The following is a 27,385-nucleotide window of genomic DNA, read 5'->3' as shown; positions in this document are numbered from 1 at the left end:
ATTCTATAGGGATAGTCCACACACACACACACACACACACAACTGTTTTGAGTTTCTTTTGACCAATAGGTTTCTCAATTCAATCTGTGACACTGTAGTTGGAATGAATTTTGCTTTAGATGGATAACACTAAATATAGTTATTTTTTTCTCAGATTTTTATTAATAGAATTTTTATCATATTTACAACACAGCACAGCTGTTTTTGACACACAGAAAGAAGCAAAAAAAACACACACCTGCATTACATGTTTAGTAGCTGGAGATAGGTACAACAACAAACGAAATGAAAAAAAGGGTGCCCTATTCCCTATGAAGTGCACTACTTTTGACCAGGACCCATAGGACTCTAGTCAAAAGTAATACACCAAATAGGGAACATAGTGCCACTTGGGACACAGACAAAACAATCACATGTTGTGTCCATTGAGGTCCCAATTCTGAAAGTCCCCCATTTCATAAGCTCTCGATCTCCCAACAGTTGAGTCTCCATAGTTTAGACGTGATGATGAAAAAAATAACAATCACAGTTTTTTTTTTGCTCTAAAATGTCTGTTTGAAGGTTACAGATTATGATGAGTGATTAGCATCATATCAGTTTACAAAGCAGAAACATGTTATAGTCTTTCCAGTAAGTGCATAGTCAACATTGACACACACACACACACACACACACGTCTCCCGCTGACACGCAGAACACTCAACTTGCTGCAACCACATAAGTATTTCCCACTTCTGAGTGTGCGTCCCAAATGTGTGTCCTATTCTCTATTGAAGTACACTCTTTTTTAACCAGGGTCTATAGGGCCCTGGTCAAAAGTAGTGCACTATAATTAGGGAATAGGGTGCTCTTTGGGACACACCCTGTGTCTCTGTCTGCTTAGCCACATAGAGGTTTCTGTTGGCCAACTGTTGTGTTTGACCAAACATTCACACTCACGTCCCATGTCCTCTTGGTTAGCTTTGCTTGCAACCATGGTATGGTACGCGTCTTCCCTGAACTACATGTCCCAAGATGCAACAGGAGAAGATCGCGATCAAGCCACCACTTTTTAATCTGCTGGGTCGTGTTCAAAATGGAGTCCCAGGTTGTCCTCACTGTTTCAGTCCGTTTTCTTCCATTTTGGTGCCTCATGAATACAACCATCCAGTCCTGTTTAGGGGCTTAAATGTCTCCCAGATTGTCATAGATGATATCAGGGGATCGCAGGCCGGTGTGGGGGTACCAGGGATTGGGAGGGGGCTTGTGTCTCGACACTTTACTGTAGAGCTCTGTGTGCCTACCTTCCCCTCCTCCTTCCCCACCTACACCCCTGGCCCGGTCTCCCCCTCCCCCAACTACACCCCAGGCCCCTCCTCCGCTACTGTTATTATTGTTCAGGTTAGTTGGACCTCCAGGCCCAGCCTTCCCCAGGGGCAGAGGCACGGGATCCTTCCGAGGAAGAGCAGCCTTTTTGGGCTTGGGGGTGGTAGCAGGCTTGGGTGGCCACTTGGAGCCCCCTGGTCCTCTGATGACGAGGGGAGGCTGTGGTTGTTTTCCATAGGAGGGGACTGCGTAGTTGTCTGTAGGCAGGTTGTAGAGCCCCTCGTGGGGCTGAGGAGGAGGGCTGTCTTTTCCCAAAACACCACCTCCTGCTCGCCCCTCTGGTTCATCATAGATGTGTTCGGCGTCGGTGAGTGACGATGACCCTTCCGCCTGACCCCCGAGAGAACGCATGTTCCCCCCTCCTCCTCTCCCCCCTCCTCCTCTCCCTCCTCTCCCTCTCCCTCCTCCTCCTTCGTCCAGCCCCATAACACCCATATTCTGTATCAGATCCAAACTGATTCGATCATAGAGGTCCGAATAGAGGGGATCGGGCTGGTTGTTGCCATGGTTACGACCCCCAATCCCGAAGACCCCTCCCTCGTCGCCGAGGGGTCGGAGTCGGGGGGTGGGGATTGGAAGGTTTAGGGAGTTGGGGGTCTGTGTCTTGATTGTATCCACAGGGTCAGAGTAGAGACAGTCGCCGGCGGAGAGAGAGGAGAGACGGACAGAGTCAGCGGGTTCAGAGTACACACTCCCCTGTTCCTCTTGAGACGAGGTCGCTCCGACTCCTTTACCTAAGACAACAAATATTGTATTAATCAATATTAAAATTGGGTTTGTCAGTCATCAGCATGTACACACAGTCTACGAAAAAAGACAACAATCAAAGTATTTAAAACGAAAAGAGAGAAAAAAACATCAAAACGCTTACAATCTCAATACAATAAAATCACACCACAACTTCCTCCTCCTACTTACAATAAATAATACGTCTAATTTTAGGCACTTTTCAAAACCCCCAGTCACATTAAAATGAGTATGATTCTAAAAGTACACTAAACGTGATGAGACTAACCTCCTCGAGGCATGGGTGAGCGCGGGGGCGTCCCCCCCATTCCTATCACCAACGGCGGTGGCTCTGGTAAACTCCTCCCTTTTTGGTTCTGATTTTGGCTCTTCCCTCCATCTCCCTCCCTCCTCCCGAACACTCCATCGGCTGATCCAGGCTTACTCCCTCCGGAACTGGAATCGCCATCCAGATCCCGGTTAGTGGTGTTGCCGTCGACTACCAGGCCACCTCCCGTTGCCACGGAGCTGCGTTGCTGAATGAGGGCAGGGCCAGGGTCGGATTCCAGGCTGCTCAAATGGTAGCTGGAGTGGCACTCCTCGGCCAGGGCTTTCTGTGATTGGATGGCCTGCTCCACGATGAGGAAGATCTCGTTACCCTGTTTGGTCTCGAAGTTGAAGTTCCCCGGACCAGAATCGCAGCGCCGCCCCGCCTCGAACGAAAACATCACCTGAAAACAAAACAAACAAACAAACGAACAACAAAATTATACAACATAATCTACATTCTATAGGTCAGATAGCATATCCCCCGGAGAGAGGGACAAACAAGCTTTCATTTTATTCTGACTCTTATTTTGATGATAAATGTATAATAACTTAGTGTTATTGTCTCTAGTCTGTGAAATGTTATTGTGAAATTGATACGATTCATAAGACATCAGGTCGTATAAACAAAACAGCAGCTGACAACAAACACCCATCTCCTAAAAAAACATCTCTAAAGCCACTGACTGAAAGAAAGCAAGTCACCATCATGGTTATGAAGTAAAACCCACAGGTCAAATACACATACTTAGCAGATGTTAGTCAAATACACATGGTTAGCAGATGTTATTGGTCAAATACACATGTTTAGCAGATGTTAGTCAAATACACATGGTTAGCAGATGTTATTGGTCAAATACACATGGTTAGCAGATGTTATTGGTCAAATACACATATTTAGCAGATGTTAGTCAAATACACATGGTTAGCAGATGTTATTGGTCAATTACACATGGTTAGCAGATGTTATTGGTCAAATACACATGGTTAGCAGATGTTATTGGTCAAATACACATGTTTAGCAGATGTTAGTCACATACACATGTTTAGCAGATGTTATTGGTCAAATACACATGTTTAGCAGATGTTATTGGTCAAATACACATGTTTAGCAGATGTTATTAGTCAAATACACATGTTTAGCAGATGTTATTAGTCAAATACACATGTTTAGCAGATGTTATTGGTCAAATACACATGTTTAGCAGATGTTATTGCGGGTGTAGCGAAATGCGTGTGTTTCTTGCTCCAACAGCGCAGTAGTATCTTAACAATTCACAACAATACTCACACATCTAAAAGTAAAATAATGAAATTAAGAAATATATAAAAACATTTGGAAGAGCGATGTCGGAGTGGCATTGACTAAAATACAGTAGAATATAATACAGTATAAACACATGAAATGAGTAAAACAGTATGTAAACACTATTAAAGTGACCAGTGATTCCATTATTAAAGTGACCAGTGATTCCATGTCTATGTACATAGGGCAGCATCCTCTAAGGTGCAGGGTTGAGTAGCCGGGTGGTAGCCGGCTAGTGATGGCTGTTTAACAGTCTGCTGGCTTTGAGATAGAAGATGTTTTTCAGTCTCTCGGTCCCAGCCTATATGCACCTGTACAGACCTCGCCTTCTGGATGATAGCGGGGTGAACAGGCCGTGGCTCGGGTGGTTGTTGTAGTGGTAATATTCATAACCCCAGGTAGTGGTAATATTAATAGGTAGTGGTAATATTAATAGGTAGTGGTAATATTAATAGGTAGTGGTAATATTAATAGATAGTGGTAATATTAATAGGTAGTGGTAATATTAATAGGTAGTGGTAATATTAATAACCCCAGGTAGTGGTAATATTAATAGGTAGTGGTAATATTAATAGGTAGTGGTAATAGTTATAACCCCAGGTAGTGGTAATAGTAATAATCACAGGTAGTGGTAATAGTAATAGGTAGTGGTAATAGTAATAACCCCAGGTAGTGGTAATAGTAATAACCCCAGGTAGTGGTAATAGTAATAACCCCAGGTAGTGGTAATAGTAATAACCCCAGGTAGTGGTAATAGTAATAACCTCAGGTAGTGGTAATAGGTAGTGGTAATAGTAATAACCCCAGGTAGTGGTAATAGGTAGTGGTAATAGTAATAACCCCAGGTAGTGGTAATAGTAATAGGTAGTGGTAATAACCTCAGGTAGTGGTAATAGTAATAACCCCAGGTAGTGGTAATAGGTAGTGGTAATAGTAATAACCCCAGGTAGTGGTAATAGGTAGTGGTAATAGTAATAACCCCAGGTAGTGGTAATAGGTAGTGGTAATAGTAATAACCCCAGGTAGTGGTAATAGTAATAACCCCAGGTAGTGGTAATAGTAATAGGTAGTGGTAATAACCTCAGGTAGTGGTAATAGTAATAACCCCAGGTAGTGGTAATAGTAATAACCTCAGGTAGTGGTAATAGTAATAACCTCAGGTAGTGGTAATAGGTAGTGGTAATAGTAATAACCCCAGGTAGTGGTAATAGTAATAACCTCAGGTAGTGGTAATAGTAATACCCTCAGGTAGTGGTAATAGGTAGTGGTAATAGTAATAACCCCAGGTAGTGGTAATAGTAATAACCTCAGGTAGTGGTAATAACCCCAGGTAGTGGTAATAGTAATAACCCCAGGTAGTGGTAATAGTAATAACCCCAGGTAGTGGTAATAGTAATAACCCCAGGTAGTGGTAATAGTAATAACCCCAGGTAGTGGTAATAGTAATAGGTAGTGGTAATAGTAATAACCTCAGGTAGTGGTAATAGTAATAACCTCCTTTAGCTGTATCTGTTCTAAAACCATAGACCTTACTTGGCACCCTGCTCTCTGGGCGCGTTCCAGTGGATCACTTTTGTCAATTCGGTGTACATCGTTGAATTCATGTCGTACTTTCTCTCCCCAATTGATAAAACAATACATTACAACATTTACAATATATTTACAGTTTGAGTGTGCGACTTGGGGGTTGGAAACATGTTTATTTCAACATTTCAACAAAAATGTAAAATCTAATTTATTTGTCACATGCACATGGTTAGCAGATGCGAGTGTAGTGAAATGTGTATAAACGATGGCGACACTGTCATGTTTCACTGCAAAAAAAATGACATCTAAGCAAGCTTAAATATCTTGCATTGATAAAATGACTTTTTAAATGTTTTACTTTGTATCCCTCATTTAGTTGGGTATCCTTTACATTAAATCAATCTGATTTTTATATGAATATAGGCTTGCTAAAGTGCCAGTATTCAGCAACCCTGTGTCACTTGTAGGAAGATGTGAACCCACTTAATCCCAACATTTCTCCAGCTTTTCACCATCATTGTAAAGCCCTAGTTATTTTGTTGCTTTGACAAAGTCCTAAATTCCCAAGATTATTATATACTTTATTTAATTAGTGATTAAATTTACGTCTTTTTTTACATCTTTAACGTTACATGAACTGACCTCTCGTTTTTATATGGTGAAACTACTCCTTTAAAAAAAATGTTTTTACCATTGAACATTTAATATTCAAATATTCATAGAGTAAAAGCAGGGGAGCGGGTCGAGAAAAACACGTCCAACCTGTTATGCATAGACAGACAGGCTGGAAATGAATTAACAATGACTGAACAAAAGGATGAAGCTCGCATTCAAATGCAACTTCCTGTTGCAACACAACAAGCTTCCATTCCCCCTCACAAGGGGGTTTAAAGGCTCATTTAAGAAGAAATCGTTAACCCTCTTTACGGTCAACCCTGTTACTTTATTTTGCACTTGGCTATAGTTTTTAAAAAAATAACATAAAAACGTACCTCTTAAGACAGGAAAACATGTTTTTTTATGAAGTTGAACATGACAGAATGTTAAAATGAGTGCGTGCGTTCGGCATCCATACACCTGTGTGTCAGAGGTTCCGTTAGCCAATAAGGGCAGGCTTTTGGTCGGTACATTTTTTTTGAAAAAAGTCGATAAATAAAATTGTTACCGGCCAAATTGAATATGTTAGGCAGGCTGTCAGACGCTAAATGTCCCACCTATCCCAGAGAGGTTTTAAACAAGTGGATTCAGGGATCGAGCTGGAGCTGGAGCTGGAGCTAGAGCTGGAGCTAGAGCTGGAGCTGGGCCTGGAGCTGGGCCTGGAGCTGGAGCTGGGCCTGGAGCTGGGCCTGGAGCTGGAGCTGGAGCTAGAGCTGGACCTGGAGCTAGAGCTAGAGCTGGAGCTGGAGCTGGGCCTGGAGCTAGAGCTAGAGCTGGAGCTGGAGCTGGAGCTGGGCCTGGTTTAAGCTGGATGCCACCATAGACGTGAAAAGGAACACCACACACTTTCCCTCTTTCAATACAGTGGATAAAAAGGGGTTATCCCAGGTGTCCTCTCTGACTGAAAGTGATCATTTATGCCAACAAAGGGTATCATGCTCTGCTGGCACATTGTACAACAGACGGCCACAGGCAGAAAGTGTACAATGTAATAATGTGCCGTGTAGCCCAAAGATATTGCTTTAGTTGTGTTGAACTTGACAGTAACACTTGTGGTGTGAGTGAGGGGGAATTATAAAAAAAATGTACTCTGTGAACGTTATTTTTGCACACATGTAGCCTTGTGCACTTGATCGATGTCTACTGTAGTGGCCACTATAATGGAACAAAAATATGCCTGTTTGTTTCATTATATTTCTACTTTAAGATGTTGTTTTCCCAAGTGCAATATTTATGTGAGGTCACAAGCGTTCTATTATAAAGGCTGTCATGGTAACAAGCATTCTGTTATAACGGCTGTCATGGTAACAAGCATTCTGTTATAAAGGCTGTCATGGTAACAAGCATTCTGTTATAAAGGCTGTCATGGTAACAAGCATTCTGTTATAAAGGCTGTCATGGTAACAAGCATTCTGTTATAAAGGCTGTCATGGTAACAAGCATTCTGTTATAACGGCTGTCATGGTAACAAGCATTCTGTTATAAAGGCTGTCATGGTAACAAGCATTCTGTTATAAAGGCTGTCATGGTAACAAGCATTCTGTTATAAAGGCTGTCATGGTAACAAGCATTCTGTTATAAAGGCTGTCATGGTAACAAGCATTCTGTAATAAAGGCTGTCATGGTAACAAGCATTCTATTATAAAGGCTGTCATGGTAACAAGCATTCTGTTATAAAGGCTGTCATGGTAACAAGCATTCTGTTATAAAGGCTGTCATGGTAACAAGCGTTCTGTTATAAAGGCTGTCATGGCTAACTGCAATAGTAGTGTATTGTTTTTTTCTCAAGACATGAGTGTCATTTGCAGTAAAGTCTCGGCAACAAATAACATTGGATTGCTTTCTTTCCATGTTTTAGCTGTGAGTCAGGTTCACATCAACCACTTTTAATATCACACACAGAGACTTGATCATGTAGATCATCCTCATCTGTGTTGTTTAATTAGTTAAAACCTGCATTCCCTCCTATCTGGGATTAACTACATGTTTCAGTGCAACAACAAAAACACTGGCACCTTTTTGGGCCCAAATACAAATACAGACTCCTAAAGGAAACAATGAATGTTCAAAAATTAGCAGGAGACAGCTGAGTGGATTCTGGAGAGGGACACGGCTATAGGCTATCTTCACCACGGACTCCTCCTCGACATTTTAAAATGATACTCAAGACACATTATCTTCACATATTTGAGATGTTTTGTCACTGACAGCCGCAACTCAATAATCAGCTAGTTGTTTTGTCACGCGCTGCCTGTGAAAGGACTTCCTCATACGCCATTTGTCTCCTGTTACATTGGTTTTTCACTTGAACTTACTTTCATTCATTGTCCAGAAGCCAAAAGCACAATCCTAGTCATATTTGCGACCGATCCTAGTTGTTGTATCTTCAGATTCATCGTCTTTCTACGTTTCTAAAGGAGATGTTCATCTCTGTCATATAATGCTGGCATCAGGTGCTCTGTTTAGAACGGTGATTTCCCACAAATTGTATTTTGGCAAATGTTTGAAAATGACGTTTTATTGGCTGCTCCATTACAGGAGTTGTATGTTCTGTTAATATGAATTACCATAATCTACATGTGATTTGTGTCATTCTGAGCACCGTGGTTGGACCTCCCTAATAGGTTACTCACCCAATGCATATGGGTCTGGTGCATTTCTCAAATGACTGGGAAATTAAAATCTTCCTTGTCGGGCGCCACATTTTCCTAACGGAAAAAGCTGGTGTGTGTGTGTGTGTGTATATATATAAACCCACCTTGTCACGTCCATATCTCCTCAGTAGTTTGTAGGGCCAGATCAGTAGACTGCTCTTGGTCCTGGACTCCTTCAGTATAAGACTGTCATTGTCAGCCTTCAGCCAGTAGGTTCCCAACAGACCACAACGCTCTGAGGCCTCGGTCCTCTGCACACTTACCCAGAACTCATTCACTGTAGAGGGGGAGAGAGGGAGGGGTAAGGGACAAAACCATAAATCAAACCTTCATTTGAGAGAGAGAGACAGAGAGAGAGAGGGACAGAGAGAGAGAGAGGGACACAGAGACAGAGATACAGAGAGAGAGAGAGGGACAGAGAGAGAGAGATTCAGAGAGAGAGAGAGAGATTCAGAGAGAGAGAGAGAGGGACAGAGAGAGAGACACACAGAGAGAGAGAGAGAGAGGGGGACAGAGAGAGAGAGAGAGATTCAGAGAAAGAGAGAGGGACAGAGAGAGAGAGAGAGAGAGAGGGACAGAGAGAGAGAGAGGGACAGAGAGAGAGAGACACACAGAGAGAGAGAGAGGGACAGAGAGAGAGAGAGAGACACAGAGAGAGAGAGAGAGGGACAGAGAGACACAGAGAGAGAGAGGGACAGAGAGAGAGGAGAGAGGGACAGAGAGAGAGAGAGAGAGAGAGAGAGAGAGGGACAGAGAGAGAGGAGAGAGGGACAGAGAGAGAGGAGAGAGGGACAGAGAGAGAGAGAGAGAGAGAGGGACAGAGAGACACAGAGAGAGAGAGTGTTTTCTCTAGTTGTTTTCCCCAGTAGTCTCCACTTTCCTCTAGAGACAGTGATGAACCCAATGCCAGGGACTAGTCTACAAAGAACACAGACTGAGAAAGCAGGAGTGTCGTTCGGAAGACTTGCCTTCCATACTATTTTCACAATCTGTTTAGCAATTTAAATTGAAAGGGAAGTTAGAAGTAGAATTAAACCATTCTAGATTCAAATAAAACGGCAGGTCTTGTGGTTTAAAATGTGTGTTCTTTTTTTTAACCCTTGGCCTTTTCGTTTGTCAGTCAGCCTTTAACAGAAAGTGACAGTTTGTTGCATCACCATAGCGATGAACGCTGTACAACCCTGCTTTTCCCTCTCTCAACAGAACTTTAAGACTTCCATTCTCCATATATTTCTTCTTCTTTGTTTCTTGTCTGTATACTGCAATTCAGCTTTTAGCTGGGAACATTTACAAGACAGTCTAATTAATAATAATAATAATAATAAAACCTTGAAATGCTGTACCTTCCCCCAGCTTCTCCGTATAAATATATGTCAACAGACAGACTCTCACTGTCCAATGTCTGTGAAAGGGAGGGGCTGTGTTGACCATTTGGGACACTGAGGGTGATTTGATTAAGAAAGCTAATCTGGTCTCCACAGAGTCTTGTTGATATGAACGTTGCTAAGAAATGATTAGTCCATAACCACTGTTTGTGGAATAAGTTTTTTTTTTTTTTTACAGGCTCAATGCACTCACAAAACTCATGGGGTATTAGTGGCTGTGTGTGTGTGTGTGTATTTACCCTCTTCTCGGCTGGAATAGATGAGATTCTCAGCCATCTGTAGATTAGTCTTTCCGTTAGAGTCAGACACGCTACTGCTGCTACCACTAACCCCCTGAGAGAGAGGGAGAGAGAGAGGGAGAGGGAGAGAAAAGAGTGCGGGGGAGAAAGAGAGAGGGCGAGAGGGAGGGTGGAGAGAGAGAGGTGGGATAGAGAAATTATTAATTGATTCAGTTATTGCTATAATTCAGACTCACATAAGAATCGTACTTTTCCACACATTTTACAACCTTACAGAGAGAGACAGAGGGAGAAAGAGAGAGACAGAGGGAGGGTGAGAGAGACAGAGGGAGGGCGAGAAGGAGGGTGGAGAGAGAAACACTGAGTGAGCAAATCTAAACTCCCACGCTGTCTGAAGAGTATCTTCCCTTTTCTCCTTGTCAGTGCAGGTGAACATCTCTAACTGATATCCAGCCTACACCCTATACTCAAAGGGCTGGAAGCATTACAATGCTAGAAGGCTAAACGGCTAGAAGATTAAAAGGCTAGAAGGCTAGAATATTAAAAGGCTAGACAGCTAGATGGCTAAACGGCTAGAAGGCTAGACGGCTAGACAGCTAAAAGACTAGACAGCTAAAAGGCTAGACGGCTAGAAGGCTAGACGGCTAGAAGGCTAAATGGCTAGAAGGCTAAACGGCTAGAAGGCTAAATGGCTAGAAGGCTAAACGGCTAGAAGGCTAGACAGCTAGAAGGCTAAACGGCTAGAAGGCTAAACGGCTAGAAGGCTAAACGGCTAGACAGCTAGAAGGCTAAACGGTTAGAAGGCTAAACGGCTAGACAGCTAAAAGACTAGACAGCTAAAAGGCTAGACGGCTAGAAGGCTAGACTGCTAGAAGGCTAAATGGCTAGAGGGCTAAACGGCTAGAAGGCTAAACGGCTAGAAGGCTAAACGGCTAGAAGGCTAGACAGCTAGAAGACCTAAGGAAGTTCCCTCAGTATCTGGTACTGAAAACCCACATAGCACAGAAACAGAGGGAGCGAGACAGAGGGAGCGAGACAGAGGGAGAGAAAGACAGAGAGAAATAATGAGGGAGAGAGAGAGAGAGAGATAGAGAGGTGTTTCTTCACTTTACCCCAAAGGCGATCTCACACATCTTCTCCACCCACTCTGTGCTGACGCTTCTCTCTGCGGCGAGCACATGAGTCTTGTCGTTGGTTTCCACACAAAAGGCGGACATATTGTCTTTGGGACAGGCTTCAGTGAGGGCAGGGAGGATAGAGATACAATCTGATAGACGGATAACCTGAGGAGGAGAGAGAGGGACAGAGCAGTAGAGGGGAGAGAGAGATAGAGATGATTATTCATTTTATATTGTCTTGGGACAGAAAAATTCATTCTTATTTTTGAACTTTCAACCCAACCCCTCAAGCCCCTCCCCCCCCTACCACATTTTCCCATCGATCCGGGGATTTGAACCAACAACTAGGCCTGGGAGATATGGCCTAAAAATCATATCTACAGTTTTTCAAATTTATGGGTGATTCAAGACATATATCTAAATAAACGTTGTATAATTAAAGGCCCAATACACTGCATTTCAATCAGTCAGCAATAATCTTGTGAATTCAGGGCTTGTGAAGATAAACCTAGGCTAAATATAAGCCTTGCTCAATCATAATTATTTTATCAAAGTAGTTGTACCTGTTTTTTGTGTGGTTTTTTTTGCAATAATCACTGATTTGGCTTTCAAGTCTGTTTTATAAAATTGCCTTTTTTGTTACAGATGTAACCAGAACCATGCAAAATGCACATTCACTAATAATGACCAACTTCTAGTAGCAGCCATTATAGAACATTAACACAGTTCTCTTAAAACAATCTGTCAAGCACAAGCCCACGTGCTAGTGAGTAGCTCATGTTTATATTTAACGTTTAGGCAACTTGGATCTATTTGCTAGCTAACGAGGTTGAACAGTCTAATTATTATGAACACCCCATTCTGTCCGTCTCCTACTGTTTTAACAGCAGGCTAGCCTGTCCACTTGGTTCAGATGTTGAAATCAAGTGGCCAACCTTATTTCTCACAATGAGAACAGGTTATATAATTGTGTATTATGCTTATTTCACGTGTATAAAACACAGACTAGACAGCTAGTACAACAGTGTTGGACTGAAATGCTGCTAGCGGAACGTGGTTACCCCAATGCCGCCCGCTACAAACTGAGCATTCATTTTCCTGAATCAATGTTCATTGACACTCTCGTTTTACTAGCGTCTGTCTACTAGCGTCTGTCTACTAGTGTCTGTCTACTAGTGTCTGTCTACTAGTGTCTGTCTACTAGTGTCTGTCTACTAGTGTCTGTCTACTAGTGTCTGTCTACTAGTGTCTGTCTACTAGTGCCTGTCTACTAGTGCCTGTCTACTAGTGTCTGTTTACTAGTGTCTGTTTACTAGTGTCTGTTTACTAGTGTCTGTTTACTAGTGTCTGTTTACTAGTGTCTGTCTACTAGTGTCTGTTTACTAGTGTCTGTCTACTAGTGTCTGTCTACTAGTGTCTGTCTACTAGTGTCTGTTTACTAGTGTCTGTCTACTAGTGTCTGTCTACTAGTGTCTGTTTACTAGTGTCTGTTTACTAGTGTCTGTTTACTAGTGTCTGTTTACTAGTGTCTGTTTACTAGTGTCTGTCTACTAGTGTCTGTCTACTAGTGTCTGTTTACTAGTGTCTGTTACTAGTGTCTGTCTCAATTGGAGTAGTTGAGACATAAAAATAGTATTGTTCGTATTGTTATCTTCTCCTCTATTACAGTGAAATACTGTCTGGTATTGTGTTCTGGTGTCCATATGACCCATTCTGTTGGGTATCCCCATTCCCCTATTCTCCACACTGACTAGGTATCCCCATTCCCCACACTGACTAGGTATCCCCATTCCCCACACTGACTAGGTATCCCCATTCCCCTATTCTCCACACTGACTAGGTATCCCCATTCCCCTATTCTCCACACTGACTAGGTATCCCCATTCCCCTATTCTCCACACTGTCTAGGTATCCCCATTCCCCTATTCTCCACACTGACTAGGTATCCCCTTTCCCCTCTCCTCAACACTGTCTAGGTATCCCCTTAACACTGTCTAGGTGTCCCCATTCCCCTATTTTCCACACTGACTAGGTATCCCCTATTCTCCACACGGTCTAGGTATCCCCATTCCCCTCTCCTCAACACTGTCTAGGTATCCCCTTTCCCCTCAACACTGTCTAGGTATCCCCATTCCCCTATTCTCCACACTGTCTAGGTATCCCCTATTCCCCTCTCCTCAACACTGTCTAGGTATCCCATTTCCCCTCTCCTCAACACTGACTAGGTATCCCCTTTCCCCTCTCCTCAACACTGACTAGGTATCCCCTTTCCCCTCTCCTCAACACTGTCTAGGTATCCCCTTTCCCCTCTCCTCAACACTGACTAGGTATCCCCTTTCCCCTCTCCTCAACACTGACTAGATATCCCCATTCCACTCTCCTCAACACTGACTAGGTATCCCCATTCCCCTCTCCTCAACACTGTCTAGGTATCCCCATTCCCCTCTCCTCAACACTGTCTAGGTATCCCCTTTCCCCTCTCCTCAACACTGTCTAGGTATCCCCTTTCCCCTCTCCTCAACACTGTCTAGGTATCCCCTTTCCCCTCAACACTGTCTAGGTATCCCCTTTCCCCTCAACACTGTCTAGGTATCCCCTTTCCCCTCTCCTCAACACTGTCTAGGTATCCCCTTTCCCCTCTCCTCAACACTGTCTAGGTATCCCCTTTCCCCTCTCCTCAACACTGTCTAGGTATCCCCTTTCCCCTCTCCTCAACACTGTCTAGGAATCCCCTTTCCCCTCAACACTGTCTAGGGATCCCCTTTCCCCTCAACACTGTCTTGGTATCCCCTTTCCCCTCAACACTGTCTAGGTATCCCCTTTCCCCTCCCCTCAACACTGTCTAGGTATCCCCTTTCCCCTCCCCTCAACACTGTCTAGGTATCCCCTTTCCCCTCAACACTGTCTAGGTATCCCCTTTCCCCTCAACACTGTCTAGGTATCCCCTTTCCCCTCCCCTCAACACTGTCTAGGTATCCCCTTTCCCCTCAACACTGTCTAGGTATCCCCTTTCCCCTCAACACTGTCTAGGTATCCCCTTTCCCCTCAACACTGTCTAGGTATCCCCTTTCCCCTCAACACTGTCTAGGTATCCCCTTTCCCCTCAACACTGTCTAGGTATCCCCTTTCCCCTCCCCTCAACACTGTCTAGGTATCCCCTTTCCCCTCAACACTGTCTAGGTACCCCCTTTCCCCTCAACACTGTCTAGGTACCCCCTTTCCCCTCAACACTGTCTAGGTATCCCCTTTCCCCTCAACACTGTCTAGGTATCCCCTTTCCCCTCAACACTGTCTAGGTATCCCCTTTCCCCTCAACACTGTCTAGGTATCCCCTTTCCCCTCAACACTGTCTAGGTATCCCCTTTCCCCTCCCCTCAACACTGTCTAGGTATCCCCTTTCCCCTCAACACTGTCTAGGTACCCCCTTTCCCCTCCCCTCAACACTGTCTAGGTATCCCCTTTCCCCTCTCCTCAACACTGTCTAGGTATCCCCTTTCCCCTCTCCTCAACACTGTCTAGGTATCCCCTTTCCCCTCAACACTGTCTAGGTACCCCCTTTCCCCTCAACACTGTCTAGGTATCCCCTTTCCCCTCAACACTGTCTAGGTATCCCCTTTCCCCTCAACACTGTCTAGGTATCCCCTTTCCCCTCTCCTCAACACTGTCTAGGTATCCCCTTTCCCCTCAACACTGTCTAGGTATCCCCTTTCCCCTCAACACTGTCTAGGTATCCCCTTTCCCCTCAACACTGTCTAGGTATCCCCTTTCCCCTCAACACTGTCTAGGTATCCCCTTTCCCCTCTCCTCAACACTGTCTAGGTATCCCCTTTCCCCTCCCCTCAACACTGTCTAGGTATCCCCTTTCCCCTCTCCTCAACTTTGTTGGCGTGAGAGGCAGGGGGAGGGGCTTGGTGTGTGTGTGTGTGTGTGTGTGTGTGTGTGTGTGTGTGTGTGTGTGTGTGTGTGTGTGTGTGTGTGTGTGTGTGTAAACCATAGAGGAAGAGGCGAAGCAAACCTCACCTAAATCTGTCCAAAATATGACCAATGTGTTTCTATGGGTTTATATTGGACCTAAACTTGTCGCCTGCCTTCCTGCCTTTGGGACAATGACTCTCATTGTTAGGACGGAGACGTGCATCTCTTCATTATATCCAGATCTCTGGTGTAAATGGGACACAGCACAGAAGGAGACGACCAAAAAGACAACATGAGAACAAGCGGACATAATCGCTCAGAAACAATACAGGCATTTGGAATATCGCGCAAAACCATAAATTGAAATGAATCTAATTAATTCGATATATCGCCCAGCCCTACGTCCGACCAAGGATTTGAACCTACAACCCTCTTGTCCAATCAGGGATTTTAACCTACCTTCTTGTCTAGTTTCTTGGTGTTGGGTTTGTCGCTGGACCCGCCCCCTGAGCAGTCAAAAAACTCTAAGCGAGCGATGCCGTTTTGACTGGCTGGGTAGAGGACAAACCAGTTCTTCTTCCATTTCTGATGTAGGGAGAGAGACAAGAGGGAGAGAGACGAGAGGGAGAAAGACTGATGTTACAAATGATCAGTTATTCAATCCAACTACTAAAATGGAAACAGCTTTTAGGAGAGTAAAACTGTTTGGTAACCACAGTCAGTACTAACCAAATGAATGTGTTCTTCAGTAAATAAAATTACTATAGTTAATTCTATCTAGATCACTAGGACACGAGGACACTAGATCACTAAGACACTAGGACACTAGATCACGAGGACACGAGGATACTAGGACACTAGTGATCTATATGAGAACACAGAACAACCCTTGAGGGGAAATAGGGGAAATCTGCAGAAGGCCTTAGTGGTATACAGGAAGTGGTATACAGGAAGTGGTATACAGGAAGTAGGAACGTTTAGAGGCCTGTACTCAAGTCCCTAAGAGAAAGTCTAATCAGTCATACACACACACAGTCTCTCAAAACAGGTGGTTGAAGACCTATTCAGAGAATGGAACCTCCAATTGGGCTATCTATAACAAGAGGAAGTACCAGCTAACATCACGGAGTCCCTTCCTGTTCAGAGACACACAGTGTGTCCTCAGTAAACACAGGAGGTGACTAACTAGGAGTGTGTGTGTGTGTGTGTGTGTTTACATTCTGCCTAGAGTGTAAACAAATTAGGTGGCCCTATGTCATAATCTCATTGCCTTATTTACAAAATATTGAGCTAATGTTTAGACTCTTAACAAACAGGAATGGATGTGTGAGAGAACGGTCTGACAGAGGCATGACCTTTCTATAGACAGACTCAAGCTCTTTACATGATCAAATGTCACTGCTCACACCATGCAAATAACACATCAACTCTAAGGCATAAGCCTGACAGAGAAGGGGAGAGAGAGAGAGAGAGAGAGAGAGAGAGGGGGGAGGAAGAGAGGGGGGGGAGAGATAGGGAGAGAGAGAGAGAGAGGGGGAAGAGAGAGAGAGAGAGGGGGAAGAGAGAGAGAGAGGGGGAAGAGAGAGAGAGGGGAAGAGAGAGAGAGAGGGGGAAGAGGGAGAGGAGGAAGAGAAAGAGAGGGGAAGACAGAGAGGGGGAAGACAGAGAGAGGGGGAAGAGAGAGGGAGAGGGGGAAGAGGGAGGGAGGAAGAGAGAGAGAGGGAGAGGAGGAAGAGAGAGAGGGAGAGGGGGAAGAGGGAGGGAGGAAGAGAGAGAGGGAGAGGAGGAAGTGAGAGAGGGAGAGGGGGAAGACAGAGGGAGAGGGGGAAGAGAGAGGGAGAGGGGGAAGAGAGAGAGGGAGGGGGAAGAGAGAGAGGGAGGGAGAGGAGGAAGAGAGAGAGAGAGAGAGAGAGAGAGAAGGGGAAGACAGAAGGAGAGAAAGGGGGAAGAGAGAGAGGGAGAGGGGGAAGAGGGAGGGAGGGAGGAAGAGAGAGAGGGAGAGGAGGAAGAGGAAGAGAGAGAGAGGGAAGACAGAGAAGGAGAGAGGGGGAAGAGATAGAGGGAGGAGATGGAGAGAGGGAGGGAAGAAGAGGAGAGAGAAAGAGAGATAGAGGGGGGAAAGAGGGGTCAAAGTGAATATGTTCGGGCCTAAATGACATCAGTGATGGAGAGTACACAGAGACACACACACACAGACACACTCACAGACACACACACTCACACAGACACTCACACAGACACACCCACACTCACACATAGACATACACACTAACACAGTGTTGTCTCACATAACAATCTTAAAATGAATGCAGTAATGTACAGTGTATTCTGAAAGTTTTCAGACCCCTTGACTTTTCCCACATTTTGTTACGTTTAAGCCTTATTCTAAAATGGATGAGGAAAAAAAATAACAATTTAATCAATCTACACACAATACCCCGCAATGACATCACAATATCCCATAATGACATCACAATATCCCATAATGACGTCACAGTACCCCATAATGACAAAGCAAAAACAGGTTTGGATATTTTCAGCAAATTTATTACAAATAAAAACTGAAATATCACATTCACATAAGTATTCAGACCCTGCACTCAGTACTTTGTTGAAGCACCTTTGACAGCGATTACAACCTCGGGTCTTCTTGGGTATGAAGCTACACGCATGGAACACCTGTATTTGGGGAGTTTCTCCCATTCTTCTCTGCAGATCCTCTCAAGCTCTGTCAGGTTGGATGGGGAGCAACACTGCACAGGTTCAAGTCTGCTTCACCGTAGGATGGCACGGATGGTGCCAAGTGTCCTCCAGACGTGACGCTTGGCATTCAAGCCAATCTTGGTTTCATCAGTCCAGAGAATCTTGTTTCTCAGGGTCTTTTGGCAAACTTTGGCAAACTTTTGGCAAACGCCTTTTACTGAGGAGTGGCTTCCGTCTGGCCACTCTACCATAAAGGCCTGATTGGTGGAGTGCTGCAGAGATGGTTGTCCTTCTGGAAGGTTCTACCATCTCCACAGAGGAACCCTGACCCCGATTGCTAAGTTTGGCCGGGCGGCCAGCTCTAGGAAGAGTCTTAGTGGTTCCAAACTGTTCTTTTTTTTTTGTTAGTTTTTTTTGAATTTTTACCCCCTTTTTCTCCCCAATTTTGTGGTATCCAATTGTTGTAGTAGCTACTATCTTGTTTCATCGCTACAACTCCCGTACGGGCTCGGGAGAGACGAAGGTTGAAAGTCATGCGTCCTCCGATACACAACCCAACCAGCCGCACTGCTTCTTAACACAGCGCGCCTCCAACCCGGAAGCCAGCCGCACCAATGTGTCGGAGGCACCTGGCAACCTTGGTTAGCGCGCACTGCGCCCGGCTCGCAACAGGAGTCGCTGGTGCGCGATGAGACAAGGACATCCCTACCGACCAAGCCCTCCCTAACCCGGACGACGCTAGGCCAATTGTGCGTCGCCCCACGGACCTCCCGGTTGCGGCAGGTTACGACAGAGCCTGGGCGCGAACCCAGGGACTCTGATGGCACAGCTGGCTCTGCAGTACAGCGCCCTTAACCACTGCGCCACCCGGGAGGCTCACTGTGTTCTTGGGGACCTTCAATGCTGTAGAAATATTTTAGTACCCTTCCCCAGATCTGTGCCTCGACACAATCCTGTCTCAGAGCTCTACAGATAATTCCTTCGACCTCATGGCTTTACAAATCATGTCCAATCAATTGAATTTACCACAGTTGGACTCCAATCAATTTGTAGAAACATCTCAAGGATGATCAATGGAAACAGGATGCACCAGAGCTCAATTTTGAGTCTCACAGCAAAAGGTTTGAATACTTTCCGAATGCTCCTGCAAGTGGCTCTGGGTAGAACGTCTGCTAAATGACTCAAATGTCAATATAACTGCCGCTGAGACAGAAACCAGGGGACAGGAAGTGTGTGGGATAATTACCCAGGAGCCTCTGCTTCCTCCTGCCTGCTATCTGCAGCTGTGTATCCCTTCTTCGCGCACGCGCACACACACACACACACACACACACGTGAGATCAGATCACTGTAACTGTATAAAAATTAAAAACGTAAATTATAATGTAATACCTGTATTATATAGCATTGGTGCATATAGCCTACTGTATAATCTATAGGTATAATCTGTAGGTAATCTTTAGGTATAATCTGTAGGTAATCTGTAGGTATAATCTGTAGGTATAATCTGTAGGTAATCTGTAGGTATAATCTGTAGGTATAATCTGTAGGTATAATCTGTAGGTATAATCTGTAGGTATAATCTGTAGGTATAATATGTAGATATAATCTGTAGGTAATCTTTAGGTATAATCTGTAGGTAATCTTTAGGTAATCTGTAGGTATAATCTGTAGGTAATCTGTAGGTATAATCTGTAGGTAATCTGTAGGTATAATCTGTAGGTATAATCTGTAGGTAATCTTTAAGTATAATCTGTAGGTAATCTTTAGGTATAATCTGTAGGTAATCTTTAGGTAATCTGTAGGTAATCTTTAGGTATAATTTGGTGTTTCTGCATGCAGTATCCTGGTATGTTGTGTTGACATGACGATACTAAATGAACGAGCCAGCAGCACCAAATAAGGCAATGGTACAAGCATCAACCGCTAATACTGAATGGAAATTATGCAAATGAACTGATAGAGAGAGAGAGAGCGAGAAAGAGAAAGAGAGAGAGAGAGAGAGAGAGAGAGAGAGAGAGAGACAGAGAGACAGAGAGACAGAGAGAGAGAGAGAGAGAGAGAGAGAGAGAGAGAGAGAGAGGGGACAAGGACTTCCTCAAACCTGTGTCCTTTTAAAATAAATCATGTGTGTGTTTTCCGCTTTCTGCAGCTGCATTTACCTTTAACAAACTGGTGTTATAGTTATAGTGTAGAGTGGAGAGTGTTGTAGTGTAGAGTGTAGGGTGTTATAGTTATAGTGTAGAGTGGAGGGTGTTATAGTTATAGTGTAGAGTGGAGGGTGTTATAGTGTAGAGTGGAGGGTGTTATAGTGTAGAGTGGAGGGTGTTATAGTGGAGAGTGTAGGGTGTTATAGTTATAGTGTAGAGTGGAGGGTGTTATAGTGTAGAGTGTAGGGTGTTATAGTTATAGTGTAGAATGGAGGGTGTTATAGTGTAGAGTGTAGGGTGTTATAGTTATAGTGGAGAGTGGAGGGTGTTATAGCGTAGAGTGGAGGGTGTTATAGTTATGGTGTAGAGTGGAGGGTGTTATGGTGTAGAGTGGAGGGTGTTATAGTGTAGAATGGAGGGTGTTATAGTGTAGAGTGGAGGGTGTTATAGTGTAGAGTGGAGGGTGTTATAGTGTAATATTATAATGTTATAATATTATAGTGTCATAGTGTCATAGTGTTATAGTGTCATAGTGTTATAGTGTTATAGTGTTATAGTTATAGTGTCATAGTGTAGGGTGTTATAGTTATAGTGTTATAGTGTTATAGTGTCATAGTGTCATAGTGTTATAGTGTTATAGTGTTATAGTGTCATAGTGTTATAGTGTTATAGTGTTATAGTTATAGTGTCATAGTGTAGGGTGTTATAGTTAATGTTATAGTGTTATAGTGTTATAGTGTCATAGTGTCATAGTGTTATAGTGTTATAGTGTCATAGTGTCATAGTGTTATAGTGTTATAGTTATAGTGTTATAGTGTTATAGTGTTATAGTTATAGTGTTATAGTGTAGAGTGTTATAGTTATAGTGTAGGGTGTTATAGTTATAGTGTAGGGTGTTATAGTTATAGTGTAGAGTGTTATAGTTATAGTCCAGTACAGTGTTGTCTGACCAGATGAATAGACTGAGAACGTTGTTAGAGCATTACACACACTAACACACACACACACACACACACACACACACTAACACACACAAACACACGCTAACACACGCTAACACACACACACACACACACGCTAACACACACACACACCACACACGCTAACACACACACACACACACGCTAACACACACACACGCTAACACACACACACGCTCGGGTCACTAGGAGAGATTAACAGGGAGTAGGTCCCACATTCATCAGTGTTAGAGAACACAACACAACATGTCGTTCTACTCTGCATCGCCTTGCTTTCCACTGCCAGGAAGCAACATGTTCAGACACGGAGTCATTGTAACTCAGTCAACTCTTCACAGGAGACTATTTTAGGCCTCTCCATCTGGTACAGACACAGTCATTACAACTCAGTCAACTCCATGAACTAGGGGGCACACACACACACACACACAGACAGACAGACACCTACACAGACAGACACCCACACAGACAGACACACAAACACAGACAGACAGGAGAGGCCCGTGACATCCTGGGGTACTGCAGGTCCTCAACCCACAGTTCCAACTGCTCCCCGTTGGACACCACCTGCTCGGTCTCAGGTGTTCCACCCAAAAGGCGCAAGGGCCTCGTTTGTGGCCTATGGCCATCTGCCTGGTTAACAGGACCATCAAGGATGACTATTCTAGAGATAGCTTAGCCATTAATGAACAACTTTTAGTTCAAATTTGAGTTTCTTTAGACGGAACCATGCACTTTTACCTTAATTTTTTATACGGTCTGTTTGTGCTGTCTGAAGCACCCTGACAGCCCCTCAGGGATTAATAAAGTTATATTGTATTCATGTCAGCCCCTCAGGGATTAATAAAGTTATATTGTATTCATGTCAGCCCTTCAGGGATTAATAAAGTTATATTGTATTCATGTCAGCCCTTCAGGGATTAATAAAGTTATATTGTATTCATGTCAGCCCTTCAGGGATTAATAAAGTTATATTGTATTCATGTCAGCCCTTCAGGGATTAATAAAGTTATATTGTATTCATGTCAGCCCTTCAGGGATTAATAAAGTTATATTGTATTAATGTCAACCCCTCAGGGATTAATACAGTTGTATTGTATTAATGTCAGCCCCTCTGGATTAATAAAGTTATATTGTATTAATGTCAACCCCTCAGGGATTAATAAAGTTGTATTGTATTAATGTCAGCCCTTCAGGGATTAATAAAGTTGTATTGTATTAATGTCAACCCCTCAGGGATTAATACAGTTGTATTGTATTAATGTCAGCCCCTCTGGATTAATAAAGTTATATTGTATTAATGTCAACCCCTCAGGGATTAATACAGTTGTATTGTATTAATGTCAGCCCCTCAGGGATTAATAAAGTTGTATTGTATTAATGTCAACCCCTCAGGGATTAATAAAGTTGTATTGTATTAATGTCAGCCCCTCTGGATTAATAAAGTTGTATTGTATTAATGTCAACCCCTCAGGGATTAATAAAGTTGTATTGTATTAATGTCAGCCCCTCAGGGATTAATAAAGTTGTATTGTATTAATGTCAACCCCTCAGGGATTAATACAGTTGTATTGTATTAATGTCAGCCCCTCTGGATTAATAAAGTTATATTGTATTAATGTCAACCCCTCAGGGATTAATAAAGTTATATTGTATTAATGTCAGCCCTTCAGGAATTAATACAGTTGTATTGTATTAATGTCAACCCCTCAGGGATTAATACAGTTGTATTGTATTAATGTCAGCCCCTCAGGGATTAATAAAGTTGTATTGTATTAATGTCAACCCCTCAGGGATTAATAAAGTTGTATTGTATTTATACTGTAATAGCTTCTCTGATTTCTACACCCTCCAGGCCCTTAATAACACAACATATCCTCCATCCATCCACCACACCGTCTAGAGTCTGTTGCTGCAGGGTGTAGACAAGCAGCTGCCTGTCTCTCAGTGTGTGTGGAGGCTGGTGGGAGGAGCTATTGGAGGACGGGCTCATTGTAATGTCTGGAAAGGTACAAATGGAACAGAGTCAAACATCTGGTTTCCATGTTTCATCAGTTTAATATCTCCCCAATTTCATGATATTCCCGTACAAACTGCTTGGCACAGTGCCCACTGTTTCCACCAATGTGTTAGAGGAAACACCGTACAACTGGCGACCGAAAACAGCATGCAGGCGCCTGGCCCGCCACAAGGAGTCCCTAGAGCACGATGGGACAAGGACATCCCGGCCGGCCAAACCCTCTCCTAAACCGGACGATGCTGGGCCAATTGTGCGCCGCCTCATGGGTCTCCCCGGTCACAGCCTGGGATCGAAGTGACGCCTCAAGCACCTCGACGCCGTAGACCACTGTGCCGTAGACCGCTGTGCCGTAGACCGCTGTGCCGTAGACCGCTGTGCCACTCGCGAGGCCCCGTTTGATACCGTTCCATTTATGAGCCCAAACCTCCTTTTGCTTATCAGAAAGGCAGAGCTTATAGCATCCTCCTCTGACTGCATTAGTAATGAAGTTTCAACAATCATACATGCATAGATGCCTAGCTGACAAGACAAAAACAACACTAATAATTCAAATGAAGTAGGGTACAGTTAAGATCTATGGTAGGTGTCTCTGTATGATTTCAGAAACGGGAATTGAGCAGTGCCCTGCTATAAATGTACTTATGAAACCTTCAGACTTATTAGTGGTACACAGTTGTGTCACATTTTCCAACCTCAAGACATGGTTGTATCAAAGTGTGTGTTCTCACCAACGGAACGGATGCTTACACAATCCTCCCTGTTTAAAATCTACCACCATCTGACACGGTCTACCACCATCTGACATAATTTAACACCATCTGACACTGTCTGACACTTCTACCACCATCTGACATAATTTAACACCATCTGACACTGTCTGACACTTCTACCACCATCTGACACTGTCTGACCTGTCTAACACCATCTGACACCATGTAACACTGTCTAACACTGTCTGACACGTCTAACACCATCTGACACTGTCTACCACCATCTGACACCGTCTGACACGTCTACCACCATCTGACACGGTCTACCACCACCATCTGACACCATTTAACACCGTCTGACACTCTCTGACACTTCTACCACCATCTGACACCGTCTGACACGTCTACCACCATCTGACACGGTCTACCACCATCTGACACCATTTAACACTGTCTGACACTGTCTGACACTTCTACCACCATCTACCATCATTTAACACCATCTGACACTGTCTGACCTGTCTAACACCATCTGACACCATGTAACACCGTCTGACACATCTAACACCGTCTGACACATCTAACACCGCCTGACACATCTAACACCGTCTGACACTGTCTACCACCATTTGACACTGTCTACCACCATCTGACACCATTTAACACATATACCGCCACCTGACACCGTCTGCCGCCATCTGACACCATCAGTCATAACCACATATAATAATAGACCATGGTACACTGATGGACCCACCAGAAAGAGAGAGATACAGAGAAACCTTTGACCATGTACAGACTCAGTGAGCATAGCCTTGCTATTGAGAAAGGCCGCTGTAGGCAGACCTGGCTCTCGAAAGAAGACAGGCTATGTGCACACTGCCAACAAAATGAGGTGGAAACTGAGCTGCACTTCCTAACCTCCTGCCAAATGTATGACCATATTAGAGACACATATTTCCCTCAGATTACACAGACCCACAAAGATTTTGAAAACAAATCCAATGTTGATAAACTCCCATATCTACTGGGTGCAATACCACAGTGTGCCATCACAGCAGCAAGATGTGTGACCTGTTGTCACAAGAAAAGGGCAACCAGTGAAGAACACACACCATTGCAAATACATGTATTTTCCCCTTTGTACTCTAACTATTTACAAATTGTTACAACACTGTATATATACATAATATAACATTTGAAATGTCTTTATTATTTTAGAACTTGTGTGAGTGTAATATTTACTGTTCACTTGTATTGTTTATTTCACTTTTGTTTATCTATTTCACTTGCTTTGGCAATGTAAACATATGGTTCCCATGTCAATAAATCCCCTTGAATTGAATTGAGAGAGAAACAGAGAGACAGAGAGCGAGAGAAAGAGAAAGACCAGTGACTAGTGACCGTGTGTTACTATTAATGTTCAGCCTGGGTGCTCTAGGGCAAGGTATTTTTATTTTTATTACCTTTATTTAACTAGGCAAGTCAGTTAAGTGTGTAGCGTGGGTTAACTGCCTGTTCAAAACGACAGATTTGTACCTTGTCAGCTCGGAGATTTGAACTTGCAACCTTTCGGTTACTAGTCCAACGCTCTAACCACTAGGCTACCCTGCCGCCTGTAAATAACCCTGCCGTTATATACAGGCCTGGGGGCTTTAGGGCAAGGTAGTTATATACAGGCCTGGGGGCTTTAGGGCAAGGTAGTTATATACAGGCCTGGGGGCTTTAGGGCAAGGTAGTTAAATACAGGCCCGGGGGCTTATAGGGGAACGTAGCAATATACAGACTGAAAGATATAACATGAATGTCCTCTATTGACTCTTATTAAATACTTAGTAATACTTGATAAGATTGTTTTATGGTTTCTTAATAAAAACGCACATGCATACACATTACACACAGTAATAGGCCAACTAAGTTGCAGCTGACAGTGCAGAGAAAAAACAACTACTCCAATGTTGAAGCTGAAACAGACTGAATAAACACTGACAGTACTACTTACTATACATTCAGGTTTAGACTGCTCTAAACCTAGACCTATCCGTCAGCAAACAGTTGAAATGAGTTGATGGCTATAGGGCAATATCATGTCCAAACATTGATGCTGAGTTGCAATAGAGAGCTAAACTGGTCCCTTCTCTACTTCCCCTTGTTGTGGAACTCGTTCGACAATACGATTTTGCATAATATCAAAACTAAATCTTTGACATGGGATGTAAATTAGGCTACAATGGTTTGCGGGATGGTCGGGCCCGGCGTCTGAACTTAACTGGATACAATAGCTTACTTTAATTGGATCAATGTGTGCTCTATGACGTAGAAGAACGGTCCCAAGTCCAGTCCGCGACGGTTAACAACCGGATAGGGCCATTCTGTATTTTTCCTCTTCAACTTGAAAACACTTTTTTAGTGGGCTATGACAAGTTAGAATTACGTAGCTTTAAAATATTTTATTGTCTTACCTTGCCAAACTTCTGATGTTGAACGTAAAGTTGTCCCTCTTTTACGTGGGTATCCATCTCCAAAGTTCGGACCCCCCGTCCCAAGAACTAGGAATAGTCTCGAATTTGACACCACTTTTCGGTTACTTTTCCTTCTCTGTCTGAACTTCCTCCAACTCAAGTTTACTTACTTCCGCAAACAACGCGCTTTTCTCAACATTCCGAGGCATTTAAAGTATTTTAATAAAATTAATACATGTTTAAAACGGGGGGGGGGGGGGGGGAAGTACCCTCTAGTCTTGAAAAAGTTGTTATCTAACGTCCTGAAAACCTGACGGTAATGTTATTGTCTGTCGCTTGTCGCCACCCGCCGCTCCCTCTTCCTCCTTGTGCCCCCGCGTGCCGTGTGTCCGCGCAGTCTGGTGTGCATGATGAGTGCACTGCACCGCTCTCTCCTCTGTTCCTCTCTCTTCTCCTCCCACCTCCTCGTTTTGCACTCCGTCTGACAGCATGAGGACAACAGCAGAGCAGCATAGTTCAACAGCTGGCTCGCAGTGCCACACACACACCTTTGACTTATGTTTATTTGTTAATGAATTATTTCGGGAAAGAAGTAGAATGTGCTTAACCAACGTGAGTAGAGGTGCAACCTAAAAATGTGTAGACATCATTGGACAGGGAAAGGCGCAATTCTCGCTCACCATGAAAAATAGGTCGTTTTATTAGAAACGTTTTAAAGATTGACGTTTCAACTTTCAATAGCCTTCTTCAGAATAATTACAATGAGAATGGACAGGTTCATAACGGGCATTCTTTCAAAATAAAAAAATAGAATTGCAATATTTTGTGCATACTGCATTTGAATTCAGTCCATTTATATAATTCATTGGAATCCAAATAATAGACCTGCATTGATCCTTCATGTGTTGACTTGGTTGTGCCCAGGTTTGCTCGACATATAGACAATGCCTTTTGCCAAGATGTCACACAGGAATTATGTGTGTTTGTATTCTTTGTGAAATTACATAATATCTCTACTTGACCTCTCTGGCTGACTCAACACACCTTGTCCCCAAGATCTTTATCACCAAAATAACAGCCACGCAATCTTTATAACTCGCTCGCTCGCTCTCTCTCTCTCTCACACACACACACACACACA

The 27,385-nt window shown here is 43.7% G+C and overlaps 1 protein-coding gene across 1 annotated transcript; it reads right to left on the bottom strand.

Moving 5' to 3' along the window:
• Positions 1-238: 238 nt before the first annotated feature.
• On the bottom strand, positions 239-26,875 carry dok1b (docking protein 1b). Its single transcript, XM_036987249.2, has 7 exons — positions 26,245-26,875; positions 15,679-15,804; positions 11,299-11,469; positions 10,187-10,280; positions 8,667-8,839; positions 2,381-2,822; positions 239-2,099 (listed from the first exon to the last, which is right to left on the bottom strand). The coding sequence occupies exons 1-7, from the start codon at positions 26,299-26,301 to the stop codon at positions 1,165-1,167; spliced, it is 1,998 nt and encodes a 665-aa protein (XP_036843144.1). The 5' UTR covers positions 26,302-26,875; the 3' UTR covers positions 239-1,164.
• Positions 26,876-27,385: the final 510 nt, after the last annotated feature.

The sequence above is a fragment of the Oncorhynchus mykiss genome, chromosome 9 (genome assembly GCF_057628025.1).
Source record: "Oncorhynchus mykiss isolate SJ-2025 chromosome 9, ASM5762802v1, whole genome shotgun sequence".
NCBI classification, from domain to species: Eukaryota; Metazoa; Chordata; class Actinopteri; order Salmoniformes; family Salmonidae; genus Oncorhynchus; species Oncorhynchus mykiss.
Note: the sequence above shows the minus strand (reverse complement) of the source record. Positions and strands in the feature narration are given on the sequence as shown.